The sequence below is a fragment of the Dermacentor albipictus genome, chromosome 1, assembly GCF_038994185.2.
Source record: "Dermacentor albipictus isolate Rhodes 1998 colony chromosome 1, USDA_Dalb.pri_finalv2, whole genome shotgun sequence".
NCBI lineage: Eukaryota > Metazoa > Arthropoda > Arachnida > Ixodida > Ixodidae > Dermacentor > Dermacentor albipictus.
Genome location: NC_091821.1, coordinates 420,227,966 through 420,248,075, shown reverse-complemented (window position 1 = coordinate 420,248,075; position 20,110 = coordinate 420,227,966). Strand labels below are relative to the sequence as shown.

The 20,110-nt window shown below is 48.8% G+C and overlaps 1 protein-coding gene across 2 annotated transcripts; it reads right to left on the bottom strand.

Moving 5' to 3' along the window:
- Positions 1-124: 124 nt before the first annotated feature.
- LOC135900389 (uncharacterized) lies at positions 125-18,546 on the bottom strand. 2 transcript variants are annotated; one of them, XM_065429877.2, is made up of 5 exons: positions 18,008-18,546; positions 14,889-15,046; positions 5,753-5,966; positions 2,024-2,246; positions 125-584 (listed from the first exon to the last, which is right to left on the bottom strand). In XM_065429877.2, exons 1-5 carry the CDS (start codon positions 18,166-18,168, stop codon positions 300-302), a joined length of 1,041 nt encoding a protein of 346 aa, XP_065285949.1. In that variant the 5' UTR covers positions 18,169-18,546; the 3' UTR covers positions 125-299. The 2 variants fall into 2 exon arrangements, with proteins under 2 accessions (XP_065285949.1, XP_065285950.1); XM_065429878.2 differs by lacking the exons at positions 125-584; positions 2,024-2,246; positions 5,753-5,966 and adding exons at positions 9,180-9,895; positions 10,779-11,112 and having other exon boundaries at positions 18,008-18,540.
- Between the last annotated feature and the right edge of the window lie 1,564 nt (positions 18,547-20,110).

Here is a 20,110-nt window from a genome sequence, read left to right as displayed (position 1 = left end):
ATAAATTTTTTTCGCAAATCTCGTGTCCCGTAAACTTTTTCGGCCGACTGTAAGTTCTGCGAGAGCCACCCCGAGGTATCGGTGTTTACATTATAAAGGAAGAATCACATCGTTACAGCGACGGAATAACGTTTATTTCGACTATTTGAAGTCCCCGCGGTATTACAAAAAAATTGTTCCCCGATTCTACTGCCTTCCGAGAGATCGCCGGAAACGCTCGGAATGTCAACGCGAAGTGCGCCGCTCCCTAACATGTACGGTACACGTCAACAGCGTTACACCCGCGAGATATGTGCAGCCTAAAGTGCGCCGAGCGAGAACACCCTCGAGAAGTCGATGACCTGCTTCCGACGCGTGAAGCGACAAACGTGCGCCTGGCGCACGCTGAAGCCGATGCGCGTTGCGAAGCAGTCACTCCGGCGGTCGGACGGCGCGGGTGAGGCGAGTGTGAGCAGCCTGGGCGTGGCGGGGTTCTGCGCCAACGCTCGCAACAGGGTGGCCGCGATGGCATCGTCATCGGCAAGCAGCACAGACACGTCTCCGGTGTCGTTGCTCATCTCCTGGACCACGCCGTAGCCCAGCAGCTGCGCCGCACAGGTATCGCAGGGTTACCAAACGAAACCACTGACGCGCAGCTCCATCCGCACATGATTGTTGAGTAACGTGTTGTGCACAACTGCCTTTATGTAACGTCGTGGCACTCAATGTTCTGCTGTATCACTCGCTGTATATTTTTTTTCGTTCTCAATTACGGTGCTCTTGTCGGGGGAACAACTACATTAGAAGGCAGCTTTACCTCGGTAACTCATGTCTAAATAAACGGGAACAGAGGAAATTGATTTGTTCGAAATACGCCGTGCCGAATTTATTGATATTTTTGTAGCATTTAAAAGAAAAAATTCAAGATATACTGACGCAGGCAGATTTTTTTGAAGTGTACGTATAATGAACCGAATCACACTGAAGTGGAAGAATAACAATCTTTGAGCGTTTCTAGCAGACCGTTAATAGCTGCGGTAAAGTGCTCCACCTGCGTCATTACAACCGTGCGACTTCGATAACGAGTCTGGCGAGAACGGATACGCCATTTTCTGCCTGAAGGCTCTCGCAGCGAGTTATAGGCAATCCAGCATTAAGCAGAAATCTTGGCGAACGCAAACGTTGCAACGGGGGACCAAAATATTTACTAAATTCGCAGGTATTACGTGTCAAAACTACGATCTGAAATGAGGCACGCCGTCATGGAGGTGGGGGGGGGGGGGGGGGGTACCTCGAGCTTAGCAACGCAACGCCGCAGTCACTGGGCTATTGCTGCGGGTTATACAGCGGCCAGATTTCCTGTGTCTAAAAGAAGTAGAGAGCTGGTGGCTGTTTCCCTGCTATTACCACATTTTCTGCGTGTTCACTCAACTTATCAGAAGTTAAAAGGCTGACGCCTGTTCGCGTGGCACCTTTGCTGGCACGTGTATACGTAAGAACACGATTGTCCTGCCTGTAGTAATCACAACAGGAGGCGCGCCGACATTTTTTGTCGGAAAAGCCAGCGTGGAAAAGATCATAGCGTCATCGCTATAAAATTCAGGAACGGCAATTCTGGCGCTGGTGTCTGTATAGCCGCTGGAAGAATGTCGGTTGAGCCAGCACCTAGTTTTACCTGACCTTCGTCCTTTGGCTACAAATGGCATAATGACTTTGCAAATTGTTCATTTTCACCAAGACGTTGCGGTAAAACTTTGATACAATGCGCAATAATTGCGCATTTCCGCAAAGTCTCATGTATTTGCTTTACGCGTTTGGAAATATAGGGTTGCTTCAAAATTTAGTCCCATATAGAGGGCGATAAAGGGCAGTCAAGTTACACCCCAAGAACGTTGAAGCGACAAACACAACGATCAGACAAAGCCATACACTAACCGTCACCGCACGCTATAGCTGAACAATCGTTGCAACGCCAGAGTTCCCTCTGGAAAGCTGCGCAGGTTGCGCTAAGTTTTCAGTGCCAGACATTACTGCGCACGCGCACCTCCACATCCTCGTTGAAGGCCAGAATGCAAACGCTGTACTCGCCCTCCACCAGGCGTTTGACGAGCGGCGCACGATGGCAGTGGAACACGTCCAGATCGTACCGCAGCAACTTGTCCATGTACTGGCTCTCGAACGGCGCCACGGTAACTCCGGCAACATCCGCCTGGAGGCGCTGAAGTTGCAGAGGAGCCGGCCACGTGCTCAGGAGCAGCGTCGAATGCCTTCGAAGAAAGAACAGAGGAAACGTCTCGAGGGGAGCGTCGGGATTGGTCTGCTGAGCGTTGTGGTATCCTCCATCTGGTGCGCGGAGGAGAAGGGCGGAAGATTTCAAATGGTGGTTTCTCTAAAAGCACTGCAGTGCGAATCCGACTGAAAGGAATAAGTGAAGATAGACACATCTATATATATTCATAAGTGGACACCGGTGTGTGATAAGGCCCCCAGTTTGACCGTCTCGTTCGGCTAAGAACTATTGAACCGCTGCGTGGAAACGAGAAAAGGACGATAAGAACGTCAGCGAGGACAAGTGCCTACTTTCTTTGCAAGTTTGAACCAATGGTTATTTGCCATGCTCTCCTTCTGAGTCTATGACACGAAATCACATGTCGTTGTAATGCGTTTCTGCCGAAACAAAAGAAGAAAGCTTGTATAACGCGAGCTTTTCTTGATTGCCCACCGACTGAGTCAACTCTGATAAATGAAGGTCAGTTAGTTACCACGAACTAAGTTAACGAGCATGGTACCACGAGCGCACAAGCAAATATGAACACGTCTCGCTCGATCACCGCGGACACTCGCTGTCAAAACGCTGGAGTTAGTAAGCGCACCAGCAGCAGCGAGTGAATTGACCTTCGTGCTGCCATTCGCATCAACGCGAACTAAGCGAAAAAACTTTCCACGGCTCGTTTCGAAGGCAACACCGCATTCACTAGAGGCGCGTTTGTACCTCTTGGAGGCATCGAACTCGTGGCTGAGTGGTAGCGTCTCCGTCTCACACTCCGGAGACCCTGGTTCGATTCCCACCCAGCCCATCTTGGAAGTTGCTTTTTATTTATGGAGTGCCTGCCGTGATTTATCGCTCACGGTCAACTCCGCGGACGCCGACACCGACGCCGACGACACCGGCTTTTCTGCGACACGAGCTCCTTAACGCTATCGCGTTAATACAACGCACGGCGGTCTCTGTACACGTCTGAGATGGCTTTCAAGACAGCAGCCCGGGCGGGCGCGCGGAGGCGCACGGGCCTCCCGGAGGGAAACGCGCCTCCCTCCCTCTCCCCTTTCCCGGACCATTACGCATGACGTAAGACTGCGCGCTTCCTATCTCTCGTGCACTAGATTGAGCTCACCCGCGTAAGCTTTCACTCGCACATACAGCATACGGCCCGCGGCGACAATTTTATCGCCGTTGGACTTTATCTGGAATATCACGGCGACGGCGACTCCGACGGCAGAAATGCGCTTGGAGTGTCCACATAATAGCTACCACAATAAAATTCCGGCCAACTAGAAGCTAATAGCTTGGCTGTAAATGTGTGCAAGATCCTGCGTGAAGAGCCGCTAAGATAAAGATGATTGCGCTGTGAGTCCTTACACTTTTAAAGTTCAGCGTGAATGTGCAAGCTCCGGTGCCATGAATTGGCGTTGTCGAGAAGTTTGCTATCGACCACACGACAGAACGTCTGTGGCAGCAGGCCTTACTTACAGGAAAGCAGGCCATCGCCTAGGAAAATGAGCAAGGGAGTCAATCACAGTGGCTGAATAACACACAAAAAAAATAGTTAGAAGACACTAATATTTTGCATTTGTACATTTGCTAACAGATCGCTAAGACAATGTCAAATTGAGAAAACATTAGCGGGAAGGACAGTTCGTCGAGGTACGCAGCGGAATTGCATCCGTGGTCCAGCGCTAACTCGCACTTGTATTTACCCGTGCTTTTGGTGACTTTATTGATGAGGGAGCCCATTACCATTACAATTTTACAGTTGCTTATCGTGAGGTAATTTTCACGGCGGGTGTTCGGTGATACCACGTGTATTCATCCAGCGGTCGCAAAATCACTACAATGTGGTCCGGAATCGTGCCATGTGGAGTCGTTTGAGAGACGTTTTGCTCAACGATGTGTGGTTATTATTGAGGCGAAGCATTGCAGCTAGGGTAAACAAATTACAAAAAGAATAAAAACAGAAATAAAAAAGCAATCGAGACAACGCATTTGTCAACGAAACGAAGCGGCAACAGAACACGAGCTTTGCTTTGTAGCTGGGCTTCGTTACACTTTCTTGAGGGACGCATCTGGCACGTATACGGACTGGATTGTCCCAAACTCCGGTAAGATTGTGTACATGTGCGTTCTCATAGAGACCAGCGCCCTTCTTACAGCTGTTACCGCCGAAGAAGCGGTCTGACACCCGAAGAAAGGAGAAATCGCAGTCGCGAAGTTATCCATTCTTGCCGCAAAGGGTTGTCGTCTGTTACTGGCCCCGAGCATGCTTACGAAAGCGCCCGCTAGGTGCTCATCAGTGGCGCTTCTATAGATCGCGCACTACGCGTATAAGTCGGCAACATCTGTGGTTAAGACGCACAAAATAGGGCGCCATCGCATGGATTAGTGCCACCGCCCCACGGCCCTCCATTCCTCACTTTTCGTACTTGACCTTCTTTGTTGAGAGGAATCAGACCATGGCATCAACTACCTTTTGCAGGTTGACTTAAGCATAAGGCGAAGCCTGCATAGAGAAGTTGATGTAAGTGGGATTTAAACGCTGTAACATTTGCTTTCGTATTTCTTATGTGCCCAGGAGCATGATAATCTTACAACTCATTGCATATGAGAACGAAGAGTCGCAGAATAACACGCTAAATGGGCGAGAATTGAATGGCGTATGCAGCCGTCGTCGTATGAATTTCGTCATGTCAATGGTGAATGCCTTAAGATGGACAAATCTGAGAGTAAATATTTGTGGCAGTGGTGGGGCCTCCCAACGTTAGCATTCTTCCATTTCTTTCGTACTATGTTGCTACACACCGAGTCACGACTGTCTCAAGTGAAATATTAGATAGGGAGTTAAAAAATAAAAATAAAACTAAGAACACTTCCTTGAAACAAAATGTGCAGTAATAGTCTTGCTAATATGTCCTAATATTTGATCAGCTGATAAGTAAAAAAAATGCTATTGCTGAACGAAGACTGCAATTAAGTTTGCGTACATCAATTCTCTCCACATAATACATTATACTAAGCTTACATATTTCTGGCGTGAACACGTGCCATCTTGTGTCCTCAGGTCTACAATATAGATAAGACGAAGTAACCGATATGTACGCAGTTATCTCCACAGGCATACTGAGATTCACGGTCGAATTTCAACGTCAAATTGCAGTATGGAGGTGTCGTATTTTTCTGTTTCTTTATTTAATTTGCTTCTTTTCGGGACTCTCTAAAGCTGCATCAGTAGAAATAATAAAGCTCATTTATTCTCATTTATTTTAAGGCTATGTTAGGTTCGGAGTCGCAACGCCTCTGCGCAGATCCGATGACCGATGACCATGCATGCTTACCGCTATCGTTGTGGTTTGAGTGTTAATCGCCATTCTGGAACAAGTTCATCCCCCCCCCCCCAAAAAAAAGAAAGTTATATTCTTAACTCATAGTTGAGTATTTCTCATTCTTCATCATCAATACAGCATGACACTATCGAACAGAAGTGTCTGCTCTACTCGCCTGTAAGGAAAAAGAGGCATCTCAAGCACGAAGGCCTCCTCGACATTCTCCGCTATGCGCACCATGAGGTTCTTGGAGGCGAGCAGGTCGACCAAAGCGGCCATCAGCTCTGGACCAATGCCCATGCCGTGGTGGTCGCGCTCTACGGTCACTTGGTCCAGTATAACCAGCTCGTCGGCGAACTGGCACCAGGACACACTGCCCAACACGCTGTCTGTGGAAAACAGCATGCAGGAGCCAACATGCCTGTCACTGGCGGGCCGGCCGAAAATAGCATCTGTGGTTATGAAGTTCGAAATACAAAGCGCGATGTCGTTGGGTTTCATTACCGCCACGACCGAGTCATGCCGATGGGGAAATACTGCGAAAAAATTAAAGCGAGCAGGGGATTATTCTGTAAGAGTCCATCTAGTCAACATGTCTATTTCGTCTGCCGCTAAAGTTCTGATTGGCTGGGCTGGGGTACGCGTCAGAAGGAGGTAGGCACTCCAGCTAATCAGCACTTCAGCAGCAGACGAAATGGGCATGTCCACTAGCTGGACTCTCAGAGAATGCCCCTCCCGATTTGTGCGGCATTGCAGAATCAAAACCCAGTTTCCAGTGAATCTGCTTCTCTCGAGCAGTCGTGTCAAGGATTTCAATTGTATGAAATTTGACCACACAATTTAAAACATTGCGCGCATATTACTCACCCATTTGAAACGTTGCTCGTATAATTAATTTATTTATTTATTTATTTATTTATTTATTTATTTATTTATTTATTTATTACATAACACTTTCGAGTACTAGTCAAATGAAATTTTCGCAAAGGCTGTGTAGTTGATCCCCACACACTGAACTTTGCGATTCGATGTGCCATAGTTTCCCCTCACTTCCCTCAATTTGATCGTGCCATGGTGTTGTAGATCTGTCAGGGCAACGTACTAAATTCTGCGCCGCTCGGGTACCACACGCTCATAACGCCACAGAGAACTTGCATACGTAATATATTGCAAAAGCCCCGTTTACATGAATGCGACAGTGGCGCATCGCATTTCCAAGCGCATTTGGGAAAGGCGATGCGACGCCGTTTACATGTAGCGCCTTAACTCTCGCAAAAACGTAGCGCCATATGGTGTCGTATAAGTGAAGTGCAACCGACTTCCGGTGTAACTGGTTTCCGGTAGTAGGCCGAGTGCACGTTGGTGGTTGAGTGCCGAGAAATAGACAGTTTTAGTTTAGCGTACGCAACTTATAGCGTACGCTATACGCTATAGTGTAGCGGACGCGAAACAGCGCACGTTTTTTGTAGCTTTAGCTGGCCAGCGAGATCTTCGGATCTCGGAGGCCATTAGTCGTCGTTGCGGCTATTTTCAGACTATAGCGATAGGTAGGTAGCGCTGAAATCTCGAATGTTTCTTTCGTTAGGCTTCGCTTCGTTCGAAACGAGAAGCGATCTTGAAAGCACCACAAGGTTATCCATAATACCCTGTCGTCGAAGCGGCCTGAGACTAAGCGAAAGCCCTTTACACAATCATTTGCTGCGAACGAAGTGCATTTTACAAAAGCAACGCCAAATTCAATTCGAAGCGGGCAGCCGGGACCGCCATCATTTTACTAATGCGACGATCCTGCGTTTACATGCTCCGCGAGAGTCGACTCGCGCCCGTAAATCTACCCTCGCCTGGCGCATTAATGCGATGCGCCTTCCTAGCGCATTACTGCTGTTTACACGAATGTGATGCGCTGGAAATGCGATGCGATGCGACACTGTCGCATTCATGTAAAAGCTGCTAAAGACCCATATTAGCCACCCACTACGAACGAACGAACGAACGAACGAACGAACGAACGAACGAACGAACGAACGAACGAACGAACGAACGAACGAACGAACGAACGAACGAACGAACGGACGGACGGACGGACGGACGGACGGACGGACGGACGGACGGACGGACGGACGAACGAACGAACGAACGAACGAACGAACGAACGAACGAACGAACGAACGAACGGACGGACGGATGGACGGACGGACGGACGGACGAACGAACGAACGAACGAACGAACGAACGAACGAACGAACGGACGGACGAACGGACGAACGTACGAACGAACGAACGAACGGACGAACGAACGAACGAAAGAACGAACGAACGAACGAACGAACGAACGAACGAACGGACGGACGGACGGACGAACGAACGAACGAACGAACGAACGAACGAACGAACGGACGGACGGACGGACGGACAGACAGACGAACGAACGAACGAACGAACGAACGAACGAACGAACGAACGAACGAACGAACGAACGAACGAACGAACGAACGAACGGACGGACGGACGGACGAACGAACGAACGAACGAACGAACGAACGAACGAACGAACGAACGAACGAACGGACGAACGGACGGACGGACGGACGGACGGACGAACGAACGAACGAACGAACGAACGAACGAACGGACGGACGGACGGACGGACGGACGGACGGACGGACGGACGGACGGACGAATGAACGAACGAACGGACGAACGGACGGACGGACAAACGGACGAACGAACGAACGAACGAACGAACGAACGAACGAACGAACGAACGAACGAACGAACGAACGAACGAACGAACGAACGGACGGACGGACGGACGAACGAACGAACGAACGAATGTACGTACGTTTACTTGCCGAATCCAATCACTGACCATCGGCCAACACCGAACACGGGCGAAAAAGCAATGAAAGTTGTGTGTATTAAAATGATTACGTTTTCTTTTACTTGCCGAATCCAACCACCGACCATTGGCCAACACCGACGACGGGCGAAAAAGCAATGAAAGTTGTGTGTTTTAAAATGATAGGCCCATCCAATCGGTCATCAATAATCGCAAGGAGCCCACCTCTATAAATTTTTGCCGCCAAAAAGCACAGTGCTTGCTTATCAACATACGACGCTAACAACGACGAATTAGTTTTACTCGCAAAGGCTAGGGGTCGTATACCCATGTGTCATTACATAGTTCATAAATTGCGGGCTTTCTTGAAACACTCATGAAATGCTATGAACACTAATGTGTTACGACAGTAAGCTGCATGCCGAATCGTAGTACACTACGAAAATACAATTTAGCATACTTGTGTTCAACCTAGCGAGTCGGTCATGCGAACATCAAATAAGTTAGCGCTGGCCTTCTTGGTGGTCTTATCTATCGAAGAGTTTTAAGAATTAGGTAATAAAGATGTTTCTTCCTGCGCCAGTAAGAATGGCGCACAAGTTCATACTCAGCTAAAGCGACCCGCAGAGAACGTTCTGGAAAAGCGGCAGGGATGCCTCAACTGCGCTAAAATGATGGTTTCGACGCATCTCGGTACAATATTGCTCGGACTCGAAGCAGCTGCATGCTAACTGCGCACATGCACGCAAAAAAAGAAAACATAGAAAGAATATAGAATGGCAACGAAGCTGCCGTTTCCTTTATTCCAAAGCATGAGGTTAGTAGGTTACATGGTGCAAGTCCCATGAAAAGCCCCAATTTTGTAACAGTGTTGTCGCATCGAATCAATGGGACCTAGTGACCATCATGGAGCAGTAGCCATTTCGATTGAAAATGTGTCGGATTCAGGGCCAAATAAGGCTACCGATCCCCTGTGCAACACACATGCCCCTGCGTGGGGACTTCTTACAACTTTTTAATTTTTTTTTTTTAATTTTCAGCACTTGCACGGCGTCTGCTAGAACGAGGCAGCGTGGGCCCCACTTTACGAATGTCTACATGGAAAATATCCTGCTGTAGTCGAACTTGAGCTCGTGGTCGCTGAAGCGGCAGACGGAGCGTTTGGTGACGCTCCAGCCGAGGGCACGCACGATGAAGGACTCCTCCTCGGTGGGCCAGAGCGGGCTGACCAGCACGACGCCCGTGTCCTTGGCCGTCGGGCAGCCGTGCACGAAGTTGCTGATGAGCATGCGCGCCACGTCGTTCGTGTCGGCGGCCAGCATGTAGAAGTACCACGAGCCGTCGGTCATGAGCTGCACGACACTGTAGCCGGCCACGGAGCCGTCCTCTCGCAGGGCCACGTCGGTGGTCGTGCCTTCCTCGTCGATGAAGGCCTGCAGCAGCTTCGACCGGTCCACGGTCATCAGGTCCTCGTCGTACCTGCGCCGTGAGCAGCGTAGGGTCATTCGTGTGTACCGCTAAGAGTCTGTTGAGCGCGGGCAAGGCACTTGAGCAGATATCATGCTTCCAGAGTGCGCCGTCAAAATCAACGACTGCGCTTGGATCCGCGTGTTGCCCATGCAATAGCGGTGGAAGTTATCGTCGTACATTAGGAATGTTTTGGCTTGCATTTTATTCATTGTCTCTGGCTTCAAGGTGTCATACTGGCGGGGATCTTGTGCAAGCCCTATTGCACTAATGAAATAATCGCTTAAGAGAGAGCAAAAAAAAGTCGTTGGATTGGTCAGGGCACATTGGCGATGCGATAACGATACGGCACAGGAGGTCAGGTGGGCGAAGGCGTTCAGTCTGCTATGGCTCGTGCATGCAGGCGCATTTGCGTTGCTCCCTTATTTCGTCCTTGTTTTGCCCCGAGCGCACTGTTAGCGCGCAGTAGCTTTAGTAAACTAGCCCTGAGTCAGATTGTTGCGAATACAATTTATACCGGTATCATTGCTTTTCAGGCTTGCTCATTAATATTATTGCGAAATATTTGCCACTGGGCGAGATCCTTAGCGAGTTCGGTATCTTTCCAATTCCTTTCAGCATTCGTCATTGGTTCGCACACCATGACCCTGCCGCTCATGTTCTCGCCACACTATTCTTTTTTGTGGACCCCATGAGGTAAGATCCTAGTGAAACAAAGCCAGTGAAATTTAAGCAGCCTCATTTATCTTTGTATCACTAATTCATCCGCATCAGGGCATTCCCACTGATATAGGGAGGTGTCGAATTTCGCCGTACTCCGGCCTTCCACCATAACGGCCCGGGTCTTAATTCTGTAGTGCTGCCTTACGCTGCGGCCGATCTTATTGCCACTCACTTTCGCAGCCTGTCCCAAATGGCGGGGTCGTAAGGCTTGACGGTCACACCACGCGTATCCACTACGATCAGCTTGGCCTCGTCCACCTTGGCTGGCTCGTTGCGCCCCAGCAGCACGGGCGAGCGCTTCATGAACAAGTTCATGCGGTTGAACAAGGGCTCCAGCGGCAGGATGCAGCGCATGAACTTGTTCTTGTTGCCCGCCTTCTCTAAACCCGCCTTGAGGAGCTCGGTACCGATGCGCCTGTTGCGCAGGTCCTCCCGCACGACCAGCAGGCCCAGGAACATCACGTCTTCGCTGAACTTGACCATCGAGATGGTGCCGTACACTTCACCTGGGTGGTCCCCCGTGGTGCGCGTTTACTAAGCATCTGTAAAGCGGTCACTGGTCTGCGAAACGCGAAGTCCATGCGCGCTGTTGACTCTTGAACACAACCACCTGACTTAAGAGGGAGCATAGGTATTGAAAAAGCAACAAAAGAAGCATTTCACTGCGTATTTGTTAAGAGGATAAAACATAGAATGTGTATTTCAGAAGTTGGAAGGCAGTGACGTTGTGAATAGACTGTCCGCAATTTTGAAGCGCTGCCTGTTACGTACCGTGCACGATGTTCGTTCGCTGGATGTTTACTATACCTAACTGGCGTTGGTTCGAAGAAATGTGCGGAAAATGCTTGCGCTCCCTCAGTTGCTCAAGCCGCGAGCTCTGCTCAAGACGGAGCTCTGCTCTAGACTCTAGCGCAGACGTATTTCGAGGTTGCAGCCGTAGTGCCCGTAATCGCAAAGCTCAAATTCGTAAGAATTGCTCCTGATTGTTCGGCCCCCTAAGCTAATAACAAGTTCTCTAGCTAATCAAAGGCATATTCGATTTCGCCGCACTTTTCGCACTAGTCTGCATAATTTTCGCGCTCAATTGTGACAACGGAGCGCGCGCCACCTGCAATCCGACCTTTAATTTCAAATCGTACTGGAGCCCGCTCAGCACAACCTTGCGGTGCTCCTGCAAGTTGCTAGTTTGGAAGTACAGGTGTCGTGCAAACTCTCGGTTAACAGAGGAAATGCATCGGGATAGTCGGATCATTGGTGCTCGGACGTACACGTCTTCCACTTCAGGTACAACTGTCAGTCCGGCTCGTTTAAGGAGGTGAATTAAAAAGAAGCGACATCTGGGTGAGTTATAGCTTTGTCTTAAGAGGAAGCCTTAATTCGGGGGCTCCTATCTAAATACATAGGAAAGGAGAAATCGTTTTTCTCGGCAATTACCGCACCTAATTTAATGAGGTTTGTTGAATGTAAATGAAAAAGTTAGGACCTCGTGAGTCTTGGCAGCGAATTTTTATTTAGGCCATCGATTTTTTAATAAAAGTTGTTAAAAGATGGTTGATCTTCAGAAAACGAAACTATCACGTTTACAACTCTGTAACTCAGCAATGAGAAACGCTATCGCAATTGTGTAAATTTTATCTAATAGTAAACTTAAAGCGGGCAAAATTGGTATATTATGCCTGCATTTCAAATAGATCTCTAATATGTGAGTAGGGCTTTTGCAAAGCTCTTGTAAACAATGTAAAAAATTCACGTAAGATGTAAATTTATATATCAAAATTGTCCGCTTTCGATGCTCTAACGGAGGCAATTTATAAACTGTGATATCTGTTCTTAGTGCAGAGCTGCGAATTTGTAAAGTTCATGGTCCAGTTTTATTTTTCGAACTTACCGAATTTTTAAAAGTTCGTTTTCAAATTTTCGGGCCCTAAATAAATATTCCGCTTCCAGCAGTCATTAGAAGAATTTAACTTTCTCTCAAATACAACAAGTTTCAGTAAAATAGGCCTAGTGTTTATCTCAGAAAAGCATTTCTGCGTTTTACATGTATTCGTATAGCCGACGTCGGAGTTAGGCCGGGGCTAAATTTTCCTCTTAGCTATAACAAAGCGAAAAAGAGGCATGTAAGAATGAAAGAAGCATTAACATACCCGTTACTTCTTTCAATCTTGTCAGCATTTTTCGTGATGTGTTACTTAAAATTGAAGAGGTCAATTACAAATTCGGTGCATGGATCGTTGTCAGGACACTTTGGTAAAGGCTTGCAATGCATTATATTCCTTTGGTTCGCACGGGTTTCTCTTGACATACAATCCACAGTCACCGCTTCACTAGCATCAAGTAAATCGTTTCTATTCCAATGCATCAACTTTGTTGAAAAGGCTAAGCCACCCACAACAGACGACACAGTGTACTACTGGTCACTACACTCTTCTCGATTTGCAATGACATCGTGACACGCAGGCGCAGCGATGCATCTGCACGAAGTTAACTCGTGCGGCACCGCACACAGCACAGTGGAGAACTCGTTCAGAAAGAAAGTGCCAGCGACATCGTAGAGTCCTTAGATCTTTATCTCAGTTCAGTGGGGCTATATACCGCTTCTGGGGCCGAATTCACAAAGCTTTTTGTTCGTAAGTGCTCTACGCCACTGACCGGCCACCGTAGCTAATATTATGTCCAACATTGTCATTGGCTGACGTCGGTTCTTACGAACAGATTTAGCGTAAGACCGTTTTTGTGAATTCAGGCCCTGTTTTCCCTTACTACGTGACCTGTAGAACAGGTGAAAGCACTTTTGACGGTGTGGAAGTGCGCATTCGTACAGACCTTCATAGCACGCAGCTGCTTCGAGTACGCAGGCTAACTTTATTTCTTATCGTTCGCTTCGCAAGTCCTGGGCTTTATAGCACAGCCAGTTGCAGTGGCTTTGGAAGAAGCAGGAAGCTTGCGGGCAGTTGGTAGGGGACGCTAGCTGTACAATGGTGCAATGGCGGGAAAGTTATGTCCGCCACCACCACTTCTCTCTGCTTTCCAGCCGTCAAGCCATCGCTTCGTCCTGACCGCCTTGAACAGTTGACTCAGGTTCGAGGCACCTCTTTTTATCGTTTGACAACATAATTGGACAGGACAGGATTTCGGCCGCCCACCAGCCTTCAGCAACTGGAGGTAGGTAAGTTTAAGAGGGGGGATAGTGCGTGCTGCTGATGGTGATATGCGCGGTTTTGTGTATCAAAGGCCAATGACGGGGGGCACAGAGGGAGTGCGCGCTCTGCCTGCGTAGAAAACGCTGATACGCGGCACGCTGACACATCACTTTTAACAGTGGAGCTGTTCTAAGTCGAGCATTCGCCATCCGTTGTCCGGTGTCACGCAGGAGGGCAGGGGGCACAGCGCCCGCCGGGGGAGGGTGCAGGAGAGGGGTATAGGAGTAGGTGTTTCACCGGCGCGCGCCCTTTCGCCCCATAGATTCCCCTCGGCGCGAGCGGCAGCGGGAGCTCGCACGAGAGCGACAGCACCAACGTCGCGCTAATCCCGCGCTTCGAGAGCGAGAAGCGCAAGCAAAGCGCAGGATGGAGGCTTCTACCACCGAGGATCGAGAACGGGAAGCGCATGCCAAGCGCCAGTGGAGGCAAGCCAACACCCACTTTTAGGAGAAAGCAACGCAAGCCAAGCGACAGCAGAGGCAAGCTAACCCCCAACTTCCAGAACAGGGGGACGAGCAGAGACGTCGGCGCAGAAAGATTCCTCCCACGGAGGGTGCCGATGGCCGCTTCAAGAGAGAATTCCTCGACCGTGAGTGCGGCCACAGCTGCAAGGTGTGTGATAAACTGTTCCAAACTGTTCCAAACTGTTCAAATCGAAGTTCCAATCTAGCAAAATGACGACAAGACAAAAGACTTTCATGAAAATCGCACTGAACTTGAGTTCAAACTTGAGAAAACGGCCACCATCTTCGCTGTTTCGAGAGCTTCCACTGCGTGGAACTGGCTTTACATTTATAAACTATAATTTTCTACATATGCATTTTTCTACACAGGGAGTGCGTGCTACGCTCGCGCAGGAAAATATACTTCATTGTTTGTCTGCTGAAAATGATGTATCAGCGTTGCAGGCAGCGAGGCTAATGCACTTGAAAGAGCCTCCATCAGTCGTTTCAACTCCAATTTATTTGCTGAAATCTTAACCAAAACGTCGAGAGGTTATGTTAAGCCGATCCTAAAGGCCGTCTAAGTTTCAGGATGTTCACTGATGCACAACTATTTAGAGTTGCTTAGATGCTTACCGTCGTCGCTGACGGCAACCAGGAAGCTATCCGGCTGCAACTTCCACGATGTCTGGATGGTGTTCTTGGAGAACACGTAATTTGTCTGGAGACGAATATTGTAGGCCGCTTCTAACTCCTCAGGTCGCATTGCCCGAATCACAAAGTTCCGCTGACGTCTGAGAGTTGTAGTCCGAAAAAAGAAAGCACATCTCAGAAAATTACAAGACCCTTGACAGCAGTTGCTGAGTGCGCTGCATATATTATAGCTAAGCCTTCCAGTGAAAATTGGTATTTTTCTGGCTTAATGTTAACATATAAACTGGTTTGGCCAGCACAACATTAATCAGGGACATATCCCTAGGAAACAAAAAAGCCGCTGAGCAACAAGTGAATTTTTTGAAGCGAAACTCTCGAAAACAGGAAAATTAATTATACCTGCGTATTTCAATTGTATTCCTATGGAAGGCTTGTGGACGCGGGAGAAAAATATCTATATTTCCTCCTAGGTAAAGCGAATGACGGAATTCTCACGCATTAGCTGCCCTTTTTGTTATTTAGAACGATGGCCCTTATTTGAATTACACGCGCGTGTGTGCCCTTTTTGTTGCCGATAACATGTATATGATGCCTCTTCAAGAAGGGCGCTACAAGCACAGCTACCACAGTGTGCAGCCAAGTGACAACAGCGCCGGCATATACTGTTCGCGTGCTACCTTGTTTTTCTATTGCGATAGCAATTATATAAACACCCCAAGCGCATTTGGCCGTCGCCGTGATGTTACACATAAATTCTAACGGCGATAACACCGTCACCACGCACCGTATGCTGTATGTGCGAGTGAAAGCGTGCGAGGGTGTGCCGACGATTGCGGCACAATCACGCGTGCGCAAGGAAGGAAAGCGGGGAGGAAGCGTGTCGTCTTCCGTCGCGTGCAAGGAAACGAGACGAGGGGAGTTAGGGGGGGGGGGGGGGGGGGGGGTGTACTTCGGCAGCAACTTCGAATGCCGTTGGCTCGCTTCATGTGGCTTATAGCGCACGAAAGGGCGAGGACACAGAAAGACGGGGTACACACCGACGTCCATCATGCCGCGACAATGCGCCCAAAACGCTGCGTTACATGGACTCGCATTGTCGCGCGGCCTTCATCTTGAACGCAATTTGCTTTGAGGGCAGAGTCTAGGTGGGCCGATGGCTTTTAGTTTTGCGTGTGATGTGTTCTCGCCGCTCAGTTTACGTTGAAGCGATACAGACAGCATGAATGTCACTGTCAGCGAGTGCCCAAGGTGATCGAGTGTGATGGCGCATGTTCGCATGTGCGTGCGGACACCGTGCTTGTTAATTTAGTTAGTAAGCGAGTGTGTTTAAGCTTATACGGCACCCGGCGGCCGCATTTCGATGGGGGCGAAATGCGAAAACACCCGTGTGCTTAGATTTAGGTGCACATTAAAGAACCCCAGGTGGTCAAAATTTCCGGAGTCCTCCACTACGGCGTGCCTCATAATCAGAAAGTGGTTTTGGCACGCAAAACCCCAAATATTATTAAGCTTATACGGCAGATGGCTGTCTACTAACTTGCTATCGCAATCGATGCTTCGCCTTTCGGGCGAAACTGCTATTTTTATTAGTACACTGCCCAGTTTAGCACATGTAACAGCACACACGAGAAGGGCAAGCAGTTCACCCCATCCTGCTCATACTACACGCATGTCTAACTGTACATTGTCGAAAATTATCCATGTTCACTCGCAAGCACATCTATTACGACTTGTGGCCGGGAGGTCAGAGCAATTTCTTTGATCCCTTGGAACTTTGCGAGTTTTATAAAGTTGTGCCTATCTGTGAACGTACGAAACCACTGCGATGGTGGACCCTGGAGACCCGTCGTTGTTCGGCACAACCGCATGCTTCTGCAGGCCCTTCAGCTCTTGATTTGTGTTCCTGCCGAGGGCTCTCAATAAATCATTCAGGTAACCAGCGTTACGAAGCGTGGCGGCCTGCCTTTGAAAACTCCTGTCTATGTGGTGAAGGCACGATGTAAGAATGAAATGAAGACCGGAAGTGCTAACCCTCTCCTGACCATTTTTCAATCGCAGGAACTGCACTGAAGGAAGCCCTTGCGTCATCCTTGGTTCAAAAGTCCATACTTTACGTGGCAAACCGCGAGGAGCCACAGATGTCGTCGCGCTGGTGGCGCTTACAATTACCCTTCCAAATGAACACCCTCGCACTTAAAGCATGTGAACGGTTTCATTGTAGAAGGCTTTCCGTATACGTATGCCGTATTTGTGTCATCAATGAGTCGTTTGCTTGCAGGAAATTTCATTTTCTGCTTAAAGAAGCATGTCAGGGCTTCTTTACACGGCTTTCCCAAAGCATCTACAGCTCTGAAGCTTATTGAACATAAACTTAGAAATCCAAAATCTATTCCTGTGAACTTTTGTCTAGCCTTTGGAGAAATCCTAATCCGCTCAAACGTTTAAGGGAATTTGTTTATACCAAGTTTGATATTGATAAGCTTGATTGTTTCAAAACGAAGCACTTTTGAGAGAGCTCCAAAGCCTAATAAATATTATGCTGGTAACCTTTCACAACGTGCCTAATTACCCCACATGCTCCTAATTTTTCCCTCGGACCACCCTTTACATTCTCAATATCGCCTCTACAGATTGCTGTCTCGCTTCTACGATCACAACTTTCTCTTAATATATACGACGAAATTTGGATCGCCCGCTTGGAGCGAATATTTTGGAGCAGACGTTATCTATCGTGTCTATTCACAGCAGCAGTTTTGCTATGACAGCTGGACGTAACACTGTGGACATGCAAGTGCCACTGAGTAGCATTTCAGTGAATGACTCCTTTACGTTACTAAACAGTGTTACGAAACCTTCACTTATCGTTTTATTTACCTAGAAAAGAGAAACAATGGTGTAAGAACAAAGTTTGCAGCGATTAAGTTACTTCATTGTTCGTCCCAAGCTATACCCGCGGTATAACTGCGCTATTAGGGCTACGTGCATGTGATGACGGTCTTCACTGCAGGTGATTTGACGCTGAGCAAGCCATTTCGAGAGGCATGCCTCCCTATCCTAATAATTACAATGAATCCAATCGAACGACGGCCCTTGCCACTCACTTTTCCTCGCTGTCTTCGTGTGTCGGGTGGTCTACCGTAGCGACGGAGAGCGGTCCGATGGACGGCTTCGTACCAGTGTTCTTCATTAGAAAGGTGCGCTTCTGGACCACATTGTCCGAAGATTCCCTGCCCTTCAGGCCACGGTAACAGCAGTCGAACATGTCTGCAGCCTGTTCGAAATTACCCTTACGAAGATATATGCGAAGAGAGAAAAGACGAGTCTTGGCGTGGCTCACGTTTCTTCGGCGGCACGGTACCGGCGAAGTAGTCCACGTCACTCAAGCCGTCCGGTGTCGTGGACACGGAGAAGAATCCCGTCGACTCCCTTCATGCGGATGGGCCCACGTTCGGGACGGCGCTTCTACGGAGGGCTGGTGGCCAGCGTGCCGAGGTGTGGGCTGGTTAGATGCACCAGAACCGTTAGCACGGATTTTGGAAGGGTCCCGAGAAACGGCGGCTTCGGCGACGAGCCGTGCCGGGCACACGAACGCTCGCGTGGCGTCCCCGACGGTGGTTTCTTCTTCCTCTTTCTTCTACTTTCCCACGCAAAATTACTTCTTAGTCACGGAAAAAATAGGTGACCCGCTAGTCTATTTAATTTTCTTTTTTTTCATTTGAATTTAAAATATGGAATTTCGAAGCTATAGAGTTGAAGCAGGACAAGGATGACTGAAGAAGAAGAAGTAGTTTAATGACAGGAAAGTGCAGAGAGGTCGGCCGGAAAATGAAGCATCTGGCCTGCTACTCTACGTAAGGGAAGGGGAAGAGGGGCTGTTTTGTCCAGTCCCTGGAGGAAAGCCTAATCCGCTGAAACGTTTCTTTAAGACACTTTGTTTATACCAAGTTTGATATTGATAAGCTTGATTGTTCCTAGACGAAACATTTTTGAGAGAACTCCAAGGTTGAGGATGTATGTACACATTGCTACATACTCAGTGACCCAAGTCAGTCTGAAAGTTAGTTTCAAGCCCTGTTCCCTCTGCCCATGCGACCACGGACTACCCAGTGACTCAGGTAGGCAGGGAATCGGTTAGGTACAAACATACAAGCATAGATAGATACATGACCGCCGGAAAGTGCGTGAAGTACCCTCACAACGCTATATACATGTAAGTTGGCATTTCAAGCTTGCAGGAGAAATATCACAAACGCGAAGAGAGAGTTACGGCGTACAGTTTCTTGGTCGACACCGGCCTGGACTTACGCTTGTGATAACATTTATGTAATGTGTCCTTCACCTCGTTCCTTCCATTATCATCACCCATCGTGAGGACTGCAGGAATCCTGCGAGGAATCCTGGAGGAATCCTGCGCGTACTGCAGCAGGATTCCTCTTTCGCGCTTCCTTAAGAGCCCTCAGCGCCATCTAACGCCGCCGCTGCGAAGCATGCACATGGCCTCCAGAATTAATGGCGTGCGAACGCCGAGAAACGCGTAATGCTGCAACCGGGCTCCTGCGCGCCTTTCTTTTTGGACACGCTGCGCCATCCGGTGACACTGCCAAGATTTCTAGGCGTGGCCTCCGAGAGAAGAAGCGTGTCGCGTCGGTGCCTGCGAATGCTGGTAACTGTTCCCTCGCTTGCCGCACACCCACTGCCACATACTGAGTGACCCAAGTTGGCGAGAGGTTCATTGAAGAGTGGCACATACTCCGTGAATTCATGGCGCAGCCTGCTAATGCGTCGCGTCGCTCTCTTTGAGGAACCCGGGTGACGTGGGTTTGATTGTGCTCAACATCGGAAAAATTTAAGGGATTGGTTTTGTCATTGTAGAGCCACATAGCTAGCTACCGAAGTTGGCGTCAAAGACGTTCATTGAAGAGCGGCACAGACCTACTGGCACATACCCAGTGACTCAAGTTGGCGTCAAAGAGATTCATTGAAGACAAGCACAGACCGAGTGGCACATACCCAGTGATCCAAGGTGGCGTCAGGCTTTCTTCGAACAGTGATACCTACCCATTCCCGCATCTACAGTGACCCATGTCGGCGTGAAAAGGTTCGTTGAGGACGTATGTACACATTGGCATATACTCAGTGACCCAAGTGGGTCTGAAAGTTGGTTTTGAGCCCTGTTGCTTCAGCACAGGAGCTCGACGCGCTAC